The 17,029-nt window shown below is 40.7% G+C and overlaps 1 protein-coding gene across 2 annotated transcripts in view; it reads left to right on the top strand.

Moving 5' to 3' along the window:
* The window catches only part of LOC109140869 (mucin-5AC), a 36,248-nt gene that overhangs the window by 11,960 nt on the left and 7,259 nt on the right, over window positions 1-17,029 (top strand). The window contains exon 3 of one of the 2 annotated variants that reach the window (XM_019269126.2): window positions 3,595-3,669. In XM_019269126.2, coding sequence (XP_019124671.2) covers window positions 3,595-3,669 — 75 coding nt within the window. The remainder of the gene's footprint in view (window positions 1-3,594; window positions 3,670-17,029) is intronic. The other variant, XM_019269127.2, reaches the window with a different exon arrangement.

Genomic DNA, 17,029 nt, shown 5'->3' on the forward strand with positions numbered 1-17,029 from the left:
GTGTGTGTGTGTGTGTGTGTGTGTGTGTGTAAAAGAGAGATAAGGAGAGTAGAAAAATGAGAAGAGTAGAGGAGGAAGGGAGGAGACCAAGTGGGCACATTGGTACACGACTTAAGTCTGCGTTTTTGTTCACCTCATTAAATCTGAGAGGGAGAGCATGAGAGGGTGTGTGTGATAAGTCTTAATAAATCTCTTATAACTGTGTTCAGTGATCAAATCTGGAGCACTGTTTGTGCAATAAGAGACATACTCAAAGTGCTGTATCAGGCTGTGCTGTCACACACGGAGCAGACCAAGTCATAAAACTGAACTCCCAAAACTGACGTGATTCAAAATGACAGCGTGATGCACACAACTGTGCACCGAGACGCGCACTGTGCTCTCAGTGCTCACATGTAAAACGTGTGATAAATAGGCAGGAATTCCCAAGAGGACACATCCACATCCACATACCTGTAGATGATGCACGCACAGTCCCTGCAGGTCCCACAGTTCTCAATGTCCTGTCCGGTCCTGTAGGAATGCCTTCTGTTGAAAAGCACAGAGATGACATATCAGGGGTAAAAGAGTGACATTCCGTGTGAGTGTGTTTGTGTGAGCCCACAAAGACATATTCAGGTTATCGTGTCTCTTGTTGAACTGAATTTCTGGCACGCACCTCCCTGCAAATATACCAAATCCTCCTGAAATCACCCCTGATCATTTTTTAATGAACGACACCTCTTCCAACAGGCTCAGGCTGTTACGTAAAACCGTGAGTCACTATATTACTCCAGGCAATAAAGTAATGCTTATGAGGTAAAAGTCAAATCTGCATGCATTACACTTAGCCCCATCACGTGAGATATGTCACTTTATGAGACGGAAGGCCATGCAGTCGCATGTTTAAACGTCTGCAGAGTATGGTGTGTGTTGGCATTAGCGCTGACGGTGGTTGATTTGGATTAGGCTGCTCAGATATCAGTCAAAGCTTTCCACGGATTCATAGACACACATCCATCCATGTCTATCGTATCTCATGCAAGAGTTCTCACGTCATGTACTATTTTGGTGTGATAAGGCGGGAGAAATTATAAGCAGCTTACAATGTAGGAAGCAGATTAATTAAAGACTTGATGAGAATGGTAAAGGGTTTACACTAAGAGGCATGGCACATCTGAAACCACCAACATGATGACAGCCAAATGCTGATTTCTATCTATCCCCGCCTGCTGCATACGTGCATCAGGGAAAGAGCTGCTTGCAAATGGGTGAACCCAAGCTCCCAACCGCTCCCTGTGGTCTGACACAACATAAATTTGAGAGTGAGATCGAGAGTTACATGAGTGACGTGAGACTTCATAAAAATAACTACAGCCTGCTTTCTGTCTTGCATTCAATCTGGCATTTCTTATTCTCCGTTTTAGCCGGTTCTGTCTCTCTTGCCTTCTTCTCGTTCTACCGAATTTACATCGTGTCTGTCCGCACAGATTGGTTGCCAAAGTATTTACAATGTCTATAATGCTGGATTGGCTATAAATAGAGGAGCTGCATCACAGCAAAGCTCGGGCACAACAACCATCTATCTGTAATATTCACAGCACATGAAGCAGCAAGGTTATTACCGCTGGGTTCTGTATTCCCTTTTTGAAGATAATCTGCCTACAACAACCCACTTGTCTACTCCATTCCAGGAGAGAGGAGACGATCTTTCAGTGCGAAGCTATGATCGCTATGATCATGTCTGCCTCTCATTTGTTTTGTGGGTGAGAACTAAATTCTCACTGAGAAATTAACTGTCTGGGAATAAAACAGCAGGCACTTCGGCTACACGCTGACATAATTTATATTGTCCTATGTGTTGCTCTTCTCCTTCCTTGTTTTCTTCTATCTATCTACTATCTATCTATCTATCTATCTATTCATCTATCTATCTATCTATCTATCTATCTATCTATCTATCTATCTATCTATCTATCTATCTATCTATCTATCTATCTATCATCTATCTATCTATCTATCTATCTATCTATCTATCTATCTATCTCATCTATACAATGCTCCAAAGATAACTCACGACAGAACTCTTAATGTTTAATTACAGCACAGTTTACACTGTTATGTACAGTAATTGCTGTCTTTTACTTGGTAAGTGACTATATATATATATAGATAGATAGATAGATAGATAGATAGATAGATAGATAGATAGATAGATAGATAGATAGATAGATAGATAGATAGATAGATAGATAGATAGATAGATAGATAGAAAACAAGGAAGGAGAAGAGCAAACAATAGGACAATATAAATTATGTCAGCATGTAGCCGAAGTGCCTGCTGTTTTATTCCCAGACAGTTAATTTCTCAAGTGAGAATTTAGTTCTCACTACACAAAAACAAATGAGAGGCAGACATGATCATAGCGATCATAGCTTCGCACTGAAAGATCGTCTCCTCTCTCCTGGAATGGAGTAGACAAGTGGGTTGTTGTAGGCAGATTATTCTTCAAAAAGGGAATACAGAACCCAGCGGTAATAACCTTGCTGCTTCATGTGCTGTGAATATTACAGATAGATGGTTGTTGTGCCCGAGCTTTGCTGTGATGCAGCTCCTCTATTTATAGCCAATCCCAGCATTATAGACATTGTAAATACTTTGGCAACAAATCTGTGCGGACAGAACACGATGTAAATTTGGTAAGAACGAGAAGAAGGCAAGAGAGACAGAACCGGCTAAAACGGAGAATAAGAAATGCCAGATTGAATGCAAGACAGAAAGCAGGCTGTAGTTATTTTTATGAAGTCTCACGTCATTCATGTAACTCTTGATCTCACTCTCAAATTTATGTTGTGTCAGACCACAGGGAGCGGTTTGGGAGCTTGGGTTCACCCATTTTGCAAGCAGCTCTTTCCCTGATGCACGTATGCAGCAGGCGGGGATAGATAGAAATCAGCATTTGGCTGTCATCATGTTGGTGGTTTCAGATGTGCCATGCCTCTTAGTGTAAACCCTTTACCATTCTCATCAAGTCTTTAATTAATCTGCTTCCTACATTGTAAGCTGCTTAGTAATTTCTCCCGCCTTATCACACCAAAATAGTACATGACGTGAGAACTCTTGCATGAGATACGATAGACATGGATGGATGTGTGTCTATGAATCCGTGGAAAGCTTTGACTGATATCTGAGCAGCCTAATCCAAATCACACCGTCAGCGCTAATGCCAACACACACATACTCTGCAGACGTTTAAACATGCGACTGCATGGCCTTCCGTCTCATAAAGTGACATATCTTACGTGATGGGGCTAAGTGTAATGCATGCAGATTTGACTTTTACCTCATAAGCATTACTTTATGCCCAGAGTAATATAGTGACTCACGGTTTTACGTAACAGCCTGAGCCTGTTGGAAGAGGTGTCGTTCATTAAAAAATGATCAGGGGTGATTTCAGAGAGGATATTGGTATATTTGCAGGGAGGTGCGTGCCAGAAATTCAGTTCAACAAGAGACACGATAACCTGAATATGTCTTTGTGGGCTCACACAAACACACTCACACGGAATGTCACTCTTTTACCCCTGATATGTCATCTCTGTGCTTTTCAACAGAAGGCATTCCTACAGGACCGGACAGGACATTGAGAACTGTGGGACCTGCAGGGACTGTGCGTGCATCATCTACAGGTATGTGGATGTGGATGTGTCCTCTTGGGAATTCCTGCCTATTTATCACACGTTTTACATGTGAGCACTGAGAGCACAGTGCGCGTCTCGGTGCACAGTTGTGTGCATCACGCTGTCATTTTGAATCACGTCAGTTTTGGGAGTTCAGTTTTATGACTTGGTCTGCTCCGTGTGTGACAGCACAGCCTGATACAGCACTTTGAGTATGTCTCTTATTGCACAAACAGTGCTCCAGATTTGATCACTGAACACAGTTATAAGAGATTTATTAAGACTTATCACACACACCCTCTCATGCTCTCCCTCTCAGATTTAATGAGGTGAACAAAAACGCAGACTTAAGTCGTGTACCAATGTGCCCACTTGGTCTCCTCCCTTCCTCCTCTACTCTTCTCATTTTTCTACTCTCCTTATCTCTCTTTTACACACACACACACACACACACACACACACACACACACACACACACACACACACACACACACAATGTCAAATACACAAACACGCTCGCAGAGTTACTGCACAATCATTCCGCTCCGAGATTTGAATTGAAATCAATCAATTAACAAACAGGATTTCACACTTTACAGGAGGGTGAAGAAAGGCAAAAAGAAAAGTGTGGATTGCTATGAAATTGAAATCCCTGTCTCATAGTTGTAAATGTCAAAAAAAGAAAAGAAAAAAAGAAAGGATTATTTGTAGAAGAAGAAGCAAATCTTCCAGCGGCAGAGGAGAAAGAAATTGTGGAGAGAAGAAAGGCTGACATTCAGAGTACTTACAAGCACACATATAATAAAACCTGACACATGAAATACAAGGCTTTAAAATATTTGACGTGTTTATTGAATCTTTTGACAGAATTAAAAAATATATTATGCAATATATGTTTATATAACATTTTGCAGAAGTAATATGTATAAGCAATTAGTTAGTTTTTTAATAGGTGGATAAAGTAATACTGTATATTTATTGTCTTATACAAAATTATACCTTTGTTTTTCTACTTATTCTTTGCTCTCCTCTATGCATTATATCTGCTGTATCATAACTGATTCACACATTTGCAGCATGACAGCAAAAGAGTTTTTGGTAATCATATGCCGCCTCAATCCAGCAAATGTTTACCTTATCTTATATGAGCAAAATGACTAGCTTGGCTTGGCAACTGGAGGAGCAGTTAACATGGCAGTTGGCAGGCAATTATTGATCTTGTTGTTGATGCAGAGGTCTCAGCGACTCGTGTAATAAATAGATGTTAGACGGTGTTATGCATTAAAGCAGTACTCTGGTTATTAAAACTCTCATGTAACACCTTAGAGGGGTTATATTAGTCAAATTATGTTGTAAATATAAAAGAATAACCCAATTAGTAAGCCAAGTTTCATCATCAGCCTTTTTAATTGTGGACTGGAGCTGTGAAATGTGGCATGTGTACACCTTAAACTGATTGCGCTGAGTGATTTGATTGTGCACACACTCACCTACTTGCTCATTTCTTATTTATTATTCTGTAGCGCTAATAAGGTGTTTCCTGTAGCTGCAGCACATCCTCGGCATTAACAAACAAATGATATTATTGCTGAAGTTGACTTACTGTAAACCACATAAATGATTCGATCAAACTGTTATCCTAATCTGGTTGTTTTCGGTAATTTATTTATCGTGCGCATGCAAACCTCCTCAATGAAGAAACATAGAGAAGAAGAGGAAAGACGGTGGGGGAGGGCAAGAAGAAAGAAGAGAGAGAGAGAGATCTGTGAGAAAAGATCTGAGATTTAGAAATGGAACAAGAGAGCGAGAGCAGAGGGAGAAGAAGCCCATAAAGAAAATGATTCATTCAGAAACTAAATACAGCTTCATCTTGAAAGATTAGAATATTACAGTGAGGGTTACTGCTCAAGAATGTCAGCACGAAGCGGCGGTAGTTTCTCATCTTGAAGAAAGGGAATAAGAAATACAGATGAGAGCCGTTCTGAGAGAGTAACGTGACAGATGATAAGTTATCGTTCTGGTATGTTGTACTGTATCATCATGTGTTTTTCTCCTCTGTGGCTGTTCTGAAACATTACACTTAACACTGCTCAGTAGACATCCCGAGCCACCGTTTCATGGCCAGATGAGGACTTATCACTCAATCGACCTGTCAACTCGACATGATTGTTTCATGTGTGACAAGAGGATTTTCCCCACTTTGAAAAGGAAGGAGGTTTTCTTTTCTTTGAGGCTCAAGCTGAGCCGAGTTTAAAAAGGAGAATTTGGCAGCGATAGAGGAAAAAGGTGTCGGAGCAGGAAGGGGGGAAAAAAAAAAGATAAAGATAAAGTGAAGACTGAAAAGGAGTGAGTGATGGAAAAGCTATAAAATCTGACAGGACAGATTCAATCAATTAAAAAGCCTCTTGAAGAAGTCTTAGCCGTCACAGAAAAGCACAACTCAGCACACCGCACAGTATCAATCAAGTTCAGACAGGAAACTGTTCTGAAAAAATTAAAATGGAATATTTGTCCTAAAGCCATGAACAATTTGACCTCAGCTATAATCAATATTTTCACTACATGTGATGTGAAATAGTGCAATAAAATGGCACAGTAGTGATGAACACACAGATATTATCACCTGACTCTGCAGTTCTTCTTTAACCTTTCAGTGCATTCTCACTCCACTCATATTGTTGTTAAGGCACCTGTTTTCAAGGGATGTAAATAAAGACATGAACAGATAATGTACTCCGGTTAGATACAAAAAATATCCACATTTTGGCATTAATATTTACTTAGTTCATCTGGCCTTTCTCCTCTTATACAGTATTCTTTTTAAATAATGCATGGCCCTATTTAGAAACACAGTGTTTATTTAGGCTGACTTGTTTTCTTATTAAATGTAGATAATGTTTCATTACACTATTTGCTTAATTCAGATACTTGGTTAGAATATTATATTATTTCGTACAGTATGTTTTGTTGGCAGCTACTGTTGGCAGGCAACTTCTAAATACTTCCAGTACAAGCCAGGTACAAGTCCTGTATAAATACAAACACAGACACAAATATATACAAATATGTATATTTAAACAGATACAGATAATTCCCGTAGAGCTTTCAGTGAAAAAGATGTGATAAACCCATTGTGCACTCCTGTTAAAAGACAGATATCTGTCTCAGGAGTTGGTGGAAACCAAAACAGAGCTTAAAGCAATGCTGATGTTGCTTTGTGCCTGCTTCATGTACAAATAATCAATCATTCTCTAACAGGTTCCATTTGAACTTTTGATATGACATCGATCTTGTATTTGCGTCTTGTTGTGCTGCCCCCAAGTGGCAAAAAACAAACAAACAATTAATGCAGCTTTAAATTGCAGATCGTGGACAGAAAATGTGCAAGAAATCTTGGTGATCTTGGTCGCTTGTAGTTTGAAGAATTTTTTAGACCTTGAAGACTTACACACACGATATCTATTGAAGCCAGATCAAAGAGAATGGAGATGGATCAGCAGTACAGGTGACTCATTGTGTAGATACCAGCACAGTTCTGAAGGTTACTTCCCGATCAGTCTGATCAGCTAAAGAGACAAAGAGGAGAGATAAAGTTAAACAGGCTGTGATCTACTTTAACTTTAGAAACGACCCTAACATGACATGGGGAAACCCTGCGTGATATTACCCCTAAAGCAGCACACCAAAGACAGATTTCATGTCCGTGAGCGTAACTTCAATGAAGTACAGGAGTAAGCACAAATTTATATAGTATTTGATAATATCATACGTGTAAATTAGGCTTTTTTGTGAGGTGTGTGTTGGGAAAAAATTACAAAATTAAGGGGAAAACTATTTACTCAGTAGGTAAGTAGCATGAAATGCTGTAGAATATATGAAATAAAGTCTAACAAAATCAATATGATGATGTATGATACATGTAAGTTTACGTTTGCGCACAGATCTTTCAGGGCAAAGCTTATATAAAAATGCTAATGACACTTTAAGCATGCACTTGTAGCTACAGAATGCACCATTTTGTACCTTGCACCAAACCCGAGACCCGTAAGTAAGCACTTCATTTGTTCTGGTATTTAAGCATCTCACATTACAGGAAGAATAATGCATGATGTGTTTGATGTTATTTATCCAACACCAGTGGCACATTAGCTGCATGTTAATATGTGATTCCGATGGTGTGGCCGAGCAGGACTGTTAATTACTGTGGAGTTGTGATTTTCTCCCCCCGTTATTCTTTCCGCTAATGACGAATGGGCTATATGGAACAAAGTAGGGAGGTCTAACAAGGAACTGTTGAGCTTAATCCCTGTGGAGTACGTGGAGACGGCAGCCTAATCAGATCTGTGCTCTGCTGCTTTATCTCTACTGTTGCTCGATCACGCATTTTTGCTGGAGGAGCTCGATGGGCTGCTACTCTGAGATGGATTAATGACTCTCTGGACCATACGTTGTTCTCAGCTAAACTATGAGTCCACTAAGAGTTTTTTTCTTCTTCTCTCAAACACAATCCGTCATCGACTTCAGTGAGCAGCAGATAATTGAGAAAAAGGTTGCTGAGGAAGCATTCTTTCCGTTTCTTTCTTTCTTTCCTGCTCGCTGAATGTTATCTGTAGGGATGCCACTCACAATTGTTTGATATCTGTACTGTGGCCTCATTTCACACTTCTATTGTTTCCCCTGAGTGTTCCTCTCATTTACAGTCAATGCTCGCTCTTTAAGCATCCTGTTTGTCAATGAATGCCTTTTTCGCATGAGTGATATGCATATATATATGGAGGTGGCGGTGTTAGGGTGGAGGATTCCTCTGCTTTGAGTCTTCTAGACTTGTAGGGCGAAGGCCATGCACTGATCCATCGAGAGAGCTTGAGACGAACATTTTGTGACAGCGCCTACAGTAACAACTCATCACTCGCCATTCTCACCACACACCCATCATGAATCAGCGCTTCCTGACGCACATCTCCACTGACACAACATCGTATGACAGGGCTAGATACTCTCACGCTGTCCTTCGATTGCGATAGACCAGACCAGAGTGAGTTGGTGGAGCATAAGAGACCCTGGAGACTGGGCACGAGGAAGGAAATTTGGGCTGACTCTTCATGCATCTTAATATCTCCAACCTTTTTTTCTTCTTCCTCACACCAAAACACTCTCTCTCTCTCTCTCTCTCTCTCTCTCTCTAACCGTAGCGTGCAGTGAAATATTCATCCACATTAAAAATGAATCACAGCAACTTTAAAAGATTTTAAAAAGTCATAATAGTGTTAAAGGAAACCTGAAGACATCTCTCCGTTGGCTCGGTGTGGGCGAAGGACGCCTGCCAGACACGTTTGTCCCATAGATCCTCATGATGGAGCAGCACTGCATGTCTTGAATGGTTAAACAGGAAGTAGCCTGATGAAGAGAATCATTTGATTGTGTTGAAAGAGTCTAAACAGCGTGTTGGGAAATTCCATTTTTTTTGCGTGCATCTGAGTCAAGGGAACGTGGAGAGTTCATACTCTAAAGTGCAGAATCTAGTAAGAACAATGTATAGTGTCTTCGCTGTCACTCAAGACAGCGTTAAAAGCTGTGGGCTGTGGTGCATGGAGCCCTCATTCACACCACTCCAGCCCTCTATAATGTGCTTCTGTCTACTTCCCTGTCTCCAGAGTGCTACTTCTCAGCTTGGGCTCACGTTTTCTTTCACTGCCTTTGATTCACTTTTTCATGTGGCCCACAAGAGCATAGCAGTTCAATTCAAACACTCTCCACACGGCTCCAACACTGGCCCATAGCTACTGACAGCTTCTCATTGTCCTGGTTTTATCCAGAGGAATACGGTACTCTACAGACATCAGAAAGAGGCGCCTTTTCCAGTAGATTGCTTGTGTCACTTCCTCTGCTCCCCACATTTCTCCGTTTTTTTTTTTTTTCTTTCTGCGCTTTGAATATAAATACATTTCACACATAAATGGGGATGAGGAGAAGTGGTGCAAACTCGTAGCTCTGGATTGGGTATAGCAGTGGCAGAAAAGAGGGGCGAGAGCAGAGAGGAGGTGAGTAGGAAAGATTGCCTCGGCAGCTACTTACAGCTTTGCTTTCCCTTCCACAGGCAAATGAACCAGAACCCGAGGTGTTTCTGTGCACGGTTTATTCATTCAGGGAAACCAACATCTGCACTATACATACAGTGTGCAAATGAGCAGAAACATGTCCAAAATAAATCTGTGCCTCAATGTGTGCACACTTATCGGAGCTCCTGTGAAACACGGTGATGTGTGGGCAAATTATAGATGAACTTCTTTTGTTCATGGTCACAGGGATATTTCTGAATCCGTATCCAGCCTCCAGCCATTCATTAAACATTGACAATTCTCTGCCATTAACATAACAGGGAGGGAAAATACCTGATTGAATAGAATATAAAATGAATTCCCATGAAAATGCAGCAGTTAACAGAAAGGAGGAGAGGGGATGTACATCTAAATTTGAAGACAAAGCAACAACAAAGTATATTACAGTGACAGTGGGTGTGCATTTGTGTGTGCGAAAGACAGAGAAGACACAATATGAATTATAAAAGCATCTTTGAAAAAACAAAAACATCAGGCAGCCCAGTCTCCTTAAAAGTTATGATCATAGTGGACTATTCTTCTAAAGAAAGGAGGTGGTGTTGTCCTATATGTCAGGATGGTGGATGGACCTTTAGCTGGCCGACTCTCAGGCATGAAACTGTTCCAGAAAAAAATCTTCCCCTAACTTTAAAGCATCTTTAATCCATATATCAGATGCCAAGTAAAAGGAATTTGCACGTGTAATAATAATAATAATAATAAAAAAAATGAAGCTACAGACATTTGCAGTTCTTTTTAGCTCATTGCTGCTGTCCAGCCTGAAACTTTACTGTGTTGGCATTGTTGTTGTTTTTTTGCAGCATCAGGGCGCTGTTATCACTGACAGAGCTCCAAAATGCAACTGTACAGCATCAAACAGCAGGCAGACAATTGTTTTTCCAATTACATGTTGTAGGAAAATGTTTGTAGGAAAAATTCTGCCTGGACTGTGTTCAAGAATAGGAAGCCCTTTGTATTGTAACTCACTGGGAGGTCGTCGGGATGGATGGTGGGCATATGAGCTGCAGGAGTTTGACACTGGAGACCAGGATTCACATCCCGACGTGGTTTAGGCACCAAAAGCACTTTGGTGGTTTTCCATGTTTCCATATTTAACCAAGACTGTGATGTTTCCCAGACATAAAGAGATAGTTCAGTGAAGTTTTATGAGGCACTGCATAGTCAGTGTGTTACCTACAGTGGTCAGTGCACTCTAAAGTTCGGAAAAAGCAGACAGAAGCACTGTGCTGCACTGCTGTGGATAGGGTCAGCAAAGAAATGTGTTTCAGCCACACAAAGAAAAGGCCAACCCCAAAAAATCAATATCCGTTTATATCCATTTAAGTGTACGCTATAGTGAGCATATTCTCACCCGCTTTACCTTGCCATCAGAGCAGCCCTGTCCCTTGCCGCTGTGCAGAATTTACATTTTCCAAGGTGGGCTTTTTTTTTTATGTGGCTATAATACTAGCTTTTTTCTTTTCTCTGCTGACCCTGTCCACAGAGTACTTTGCTCTACTTCCATGCCAAGACTTCTATCTGTTTCTCCAAACCGGGAGTGCACATGCATAAGTAACTCCCCAAAACATCCAAACTATCCGTTTAAGTGCTCTTACTGCCTAAATATTAAGTTTAATTAAGTTTATTAATGTTTTGTTTGCATGTCTCCTCATGTCATACTGCAAGAAAAACAAATGAAGTTTGAAATTTACCCAATATATGAGTAGAAAATGTAATCAGGCGGCATTATGTTTCCTTTCAAAGCATATTTGCTGCTGCAAATTAGTAAATTAAGTTTACTAATCAGTAAATTAGTGGATTTAATTTCTGGGCTACGGGGCTGCATTTTTTGTAAATCATTTGTACAGCACATAATCTCACATGGGGAAGGTGGACCATATACAGAGGTTAAATGTACATACAGAAGAAAATCACAGATGTAAACACATTAAATGGGTATTGTTGAAAAATGCCAGCCCTTATATGAGAACAAATAGATTCAAAATCTTGTCGAGTATTTACGCTGTAAAGGAAGAAACTAAACTGTGTAAATCACTAATGAAAAAAGCGTACCAATCAATCAATAACGCCCTCGCAGAATCCTGTGGTTAAGTCCCCTCAGCTAAGCAAGATCAGGATAATCTTCTGACTGCAGAGCCTGGACTTGTTTTTCTCTGATATTTCAAATCACCAGGTTGTCCATATCTGACAGGAAATTGATCCCAACATGAACAGATTTCTTCCTCGCTGTGTCTTAAACCAAAAATACAGAGAGAGAAACAGAGAGAGAGAGAGACAGAGATAAATAGAAACCGATGGAAAGACAACACGAGAGGAAAATAAGAGCTGGTGTGTTTTCAGTTTAACTGGATATGAGAGGTTTTCGTTTCTCTAAAAAAAAAAGATTTGTCAGATTCTTGACACTGACCTTTCGCTAACAACCTTGTCAGAGCTTTCAAACCTGTGTGCGTGCATGTCTGTGTGCGCACATGCACACCGCTTCCCCCCCGTGGATGAGGCTGATAATGGAGAAGTGGTGTGTGTGAAATGTGTAAAGGGCAGGGCAGGCAGTTCTTCTGCAGTAATCCATCTTTACTTCAGGGCTGAGCCACGGAGCAACAGGCATCTCACAGGGGAGAAGGAAAAAATACACTGTCGGCATCACGCTCATTCACATGAAGCTATACAAAGGAAATGTTCAGCCCGGCAGGGGCACGCGATTTTCACAGCAAGAAAACAAGAAAATAGAAATGATTTTTGTTCAGTATACTCTGTTTTTCTTTTGACAGTGTGACAGTCACAAAAAAATGAAAACAAAGCAGGCGCGGTGTTTGCAAAGTGTTAGCAGTGCATACATTAAGCAAAAAAAAAAAAAGCGTCTTCGACCATTCACTGGAGATGTGAAACCGTAAAATTGTTATATGTCCTTACAAATGTGTATCCATCCACTCAGGAGTTTGTTTGTGTGAAGAAATGACAGATACAGGGCCGGGGCGTGAAACAGAGAAGAAGAGTGAGAGCGAGGACCCTTGTTCATGCTGCTTGGCAATAATCATAAAGCCGAACTTGTGCCAACAGTGAGTGCCAGATGGTGCCCATCACCGATGTGCCATGTCTTTGAAAGAGGGAGGAGAGAGGAAGATCAAGAGTGGCATGTGGAACAGGGAAGCACTGCCTAATGTGGATGATGTGTCATATAAATACCAATCACATTAGAATCACACTCACAGCTAAATTAGATCCCCAAAGCTCTTCCACTGGCACCCACTCTCCATTTTCTCCCTGCTTTGGCGCTGTGCTTATGTCATTATCAGAGATCATCGATAGATGAGATATTAAATGTTGTTTCCCATCGTTGTTCACAGGCACCGCTTTGTAATGGCGTGTGGTGTTTGGTGGTGTTTGCTAATACTTCGTTGATCGGTTATGAACGTTTTTCATGTTTCAGGTCTAAGAAATCTCTTTGGATTGTGTTTTAACTCCAGCACGAAGGTTGGAAATGTTCGAAATGAATCAATTTGTACAACATGATGTCCCAATGCGTCTGCAGGAAAATATATTAATAGTTTTGAATATCCACACTCGAAGGCGGGATGAAATGCTGACCGTAGACATGAAGACAGAAGAGAAGAATAAAAAAGGAAGTTGAGAGTGATGTTGCTTATTTTTAACTGGTCTAGTCAGTGAATAAAGTGGTTGTGAATTTCGGATTGGCGGTTTTAAAAAGCTGTCTGAAGCTTTCCAAGGTTTCAGACGCTGTTCGACCCTCATACAAACGTTGGCGTCCTGAGTCCTTAACGCTGGCTTTGTCTTTTTAGTTAGCTCTTGAAACTCAGAGTGGTCCCTACAGCAACTCGCTCACCATCTCTGCAGACCGCAATGTTTAAAATTTCAAGAGGCGCACACTGGCTCCACACACTAGCTGCAATTACATAATTGTGTGGGTTTGTCGGTGCATTTCGTGTTTTTGCTGAGACCGGCAGGAGAAGAATGTGACGGACCCGAGTTGATCAGGAAGACAGAACCAATGGACCAATTCACCACTTCCTTTACTTACTGACTACAATCAATTTATTAACAGAATCTAAATGACTTATTATCATTATTATTATAAACCCATGTTTCCCTCCGCATCACATGGTCCTCAACAGCAGATGCTGTTTGTTGTATATTTACACTTTTATTTTATTGTCTATGCATAATTTACTTAAAATTGTGGATTAAAATCACCCATAGACTTTGCATATTTATTAATTTTTAAATTTTTTAATCTTTACCTAATGATCTGGGTTTTTAAAAATATATTATCTCCAGACACAAAACCAACATGTCTTGGTTTTGAGGCAACAAAACAAACTGTTATTCTGGTAAATATGTCTGCCATATATTTCTGACCTATTTAGTCATCCAAAAAAAATCCCATTTAGATTAAAAAAAAAAAAAAAAAGAATGGTTAAGATAAACATTGGTGCTGATCTGCTCCCTATTTTCTGCATCTCTGCACATATCTCCCAACAATCCACCCCACGGCTCTAAATCTTCATTACCCTTCGAGACTGTCGTTCATCCTTCCCACCTCCAAATGTGAAGAGGTGAAACAAAAAAAAAACCCCTTCACACAAAGAAATCTATGAAGCAAATGTACGTTTATGAATGGGTGCAACGGAGATAAAGATGGATGGAATCCTGACTGCTGTTTTTTTGTTTTGTTTTTGCAAGTGGCAAACTGCCACCCTGCTGTCACACCTCTCTCTCTCTCAGATCTCCTCAATAGCCACCCATCCATCAGAGCCTTCCGCTCCAGCAGGTATCACTCAATACCTCAGTGGTGCTGAGGACAAACCGCGTGCAACCAGCCACCACCTTTTGCCTTTTAATTCACCTTAGCTGACTTACTGTAGAGTTCCTTTATGAGGTAATATCTCACTGACATTTGAACAAATAATAACTTTCAAAGATGTCCCAATAACAAACTCTGCTGTATCATCACAGAGCGCTGGATAAATATGCATTGTGGGCGGGTGCTGAGGAAAAATCCTGGCTTGAATGTTAGGACAGACTGGGTAAGCACACCTCATCACATATGTTGCTCTAAATTTGGTCCACAACAGCCCCCAGGAGGCCGAACAGTAAATTTTGGTCCAATTTCCTCAATGCCAGCACTCGGCTATTATCGACACAGAACTGCTCTAACTTGAGTTTAACAGCATTGAAACTGTGCTTATGCTCCGACTTACAGTTCGTCTGAATTGCAGTGACATGTTCAGCTGTTCGCGGCCCACAATCACACGGAAGGTTAACCATGCCTGCTTAAGATTTCCTGCCCAGTGGTTGAGAAACAACACTGTACAGGCAAACTGCAGACTCTGCTTTATCACCCAGTTCCCCTCAGCTGTACAAAGGGTTTTTAGCGAGTTTCAGCTCTTTGTTGTGGTTTTCTGTCCTGCAATTTTACTGTTTTGGTTCGCTCTTACTTTTCTCATAGAAGCTGTGATCAGCAAAAAAAAGTATACCTGCTCAACACTAAACAGCAGACAGACACAGTTAGCAGGCCAGCTGGTCAACCTAGTGAAGCATGTGGCAGCTACAGAGCCAGATATAGGAGTGAATACTGGACTGACATTAATCATGTGGCCAGAAACACGATTTCAAATGCGTCTGATTCATGTATAAAGAAGAATTTGTCAGCAAAGATTTTCACCGGATCAGCTTAAAGGAAACAGCTAGCACGGCTTAGTCCAAACGTAACAAAATCTGCCTACCAACACGTCTAACACACAGATCACAATCTAAAAAATGATAATTCACTGTTTTACAGGGGGTTATGTACCAGACTATTTCTTGGCCCATTGTGATCCAGAACTGGTGGATACTCCAAAGTCATTGTGCCTGTTCAAGAAATAGTCTAGCACATAACCCCACATAACTTTTTGCTAAACGAAACAGTTGCTGGCTCTTGTTGCATATTGAGAATATGAGAGTGGTATCAACTCATGTTACTCTGCCGGAAAGCAAGTGCATGTTTCCCTTAAAAAATATGTTACTTGTTTTTAAAGTCCAATGTGTTTCTGATGCCTCCTAGTGGCCAAAAAAAATCTATTAGCCGTTTTAAGAAATCCGTTTTCAGAAGAGTCATATTTTGACCATTTGATCTTCTTGTGTCTTAAAGATTTTGTCTGCCAACAGCTTTACATTCTGTATTCGTGTTGTCACCACACATACCTCAATTATCAGGTCTCTCAAAGCAGCTACCGACAGAAGCAGTTAGGCGACAACAGCATGCATGCACAGTGAACTGAAAGTAAACCAGCAATAAGTGTGAATTCACAGTGGACAGCTTTTTTATCCCACAGAGCAGATCCTGAATGCTCGGAGCTGCCAGACTCGCTTTTGGCAGCTGGTTCAGTGTATGCAAGCTTGTTTCAACTTTGTATAGCATTTTCCCATGGCACCATGATCTCTACAGAGTAAACAAAGCACTGAGAGTTAGATCACAATAGCAGGTCAAGTCTTAAGCTGGTTCAGGCTAACTCTGATGGGACGGTAAGCTCCTGGCCTACGTCTGCTTTTATTTCCTCATCCCCAAGCTTATGCTTCCTCAATAATCAATCTTAACCTCGCTTGCTCTTTATTTACGAAGCTACTTGATGCAGAGGATTTTCTCTGATGCCAAGTTCTTCATCTCTTCTCTTCAATAAACATTTTGCGTTATATATTCATGCACATGGAGCGAAATACAAACAAGGTGAGAGTCTGCCCTTTTCTCTCACTGGGAACGGCTGTGCTGTTGAGTTTTTTGAAAAAAACAAAGCACTATGGGAAGTGCCAGAGGTTGCTAATAAGGTCACATTAGTAAAAATCTATCTGGGTAATTGCTATGAAAATGTAAATATTTGGCATTCATTATCACACAATGCCAAAAGATGCAAGGCAGCGGACAGAAATGGAGGCAGAGGCTGTAACATTAAAGCCGAACAAGGTTACGTTATTTAGAAAACCAGCCACAACAGGTTTCCCTTTGTTTATGCTGAACTGCTGCCAAGTACTTCAGCACTTTAGTTAGGAAGCCAAATGCACTGACCTTGAAAACATTTGTATCCTTGCACACAGAGTTTCAATACAATATATTATCCTGTCTTGTGGTGAGAGGTGTCGTGGTGTAATGTGATCCGTCTGCCGGTGATGTGCATTTAAGCTTTTAGCATCCAATGATTAGCATAAATTATATCACATAGTCAAACTCTACGTGGACAGCATAAATCATATGATGA

Source organism: Larimichthys crocea, chromosome IX, assembly GCF_000972845.2.
Source record: "Larimichthys crocea isolate SSNF chromosome IX, L_crocea_2.0, whole genome shotgun sequence".
NCBI lineage: Eukaryota > Metazoa > Chordata > Actinopteri > Sciaenidae > Larimichthys > Larimichthys crocea.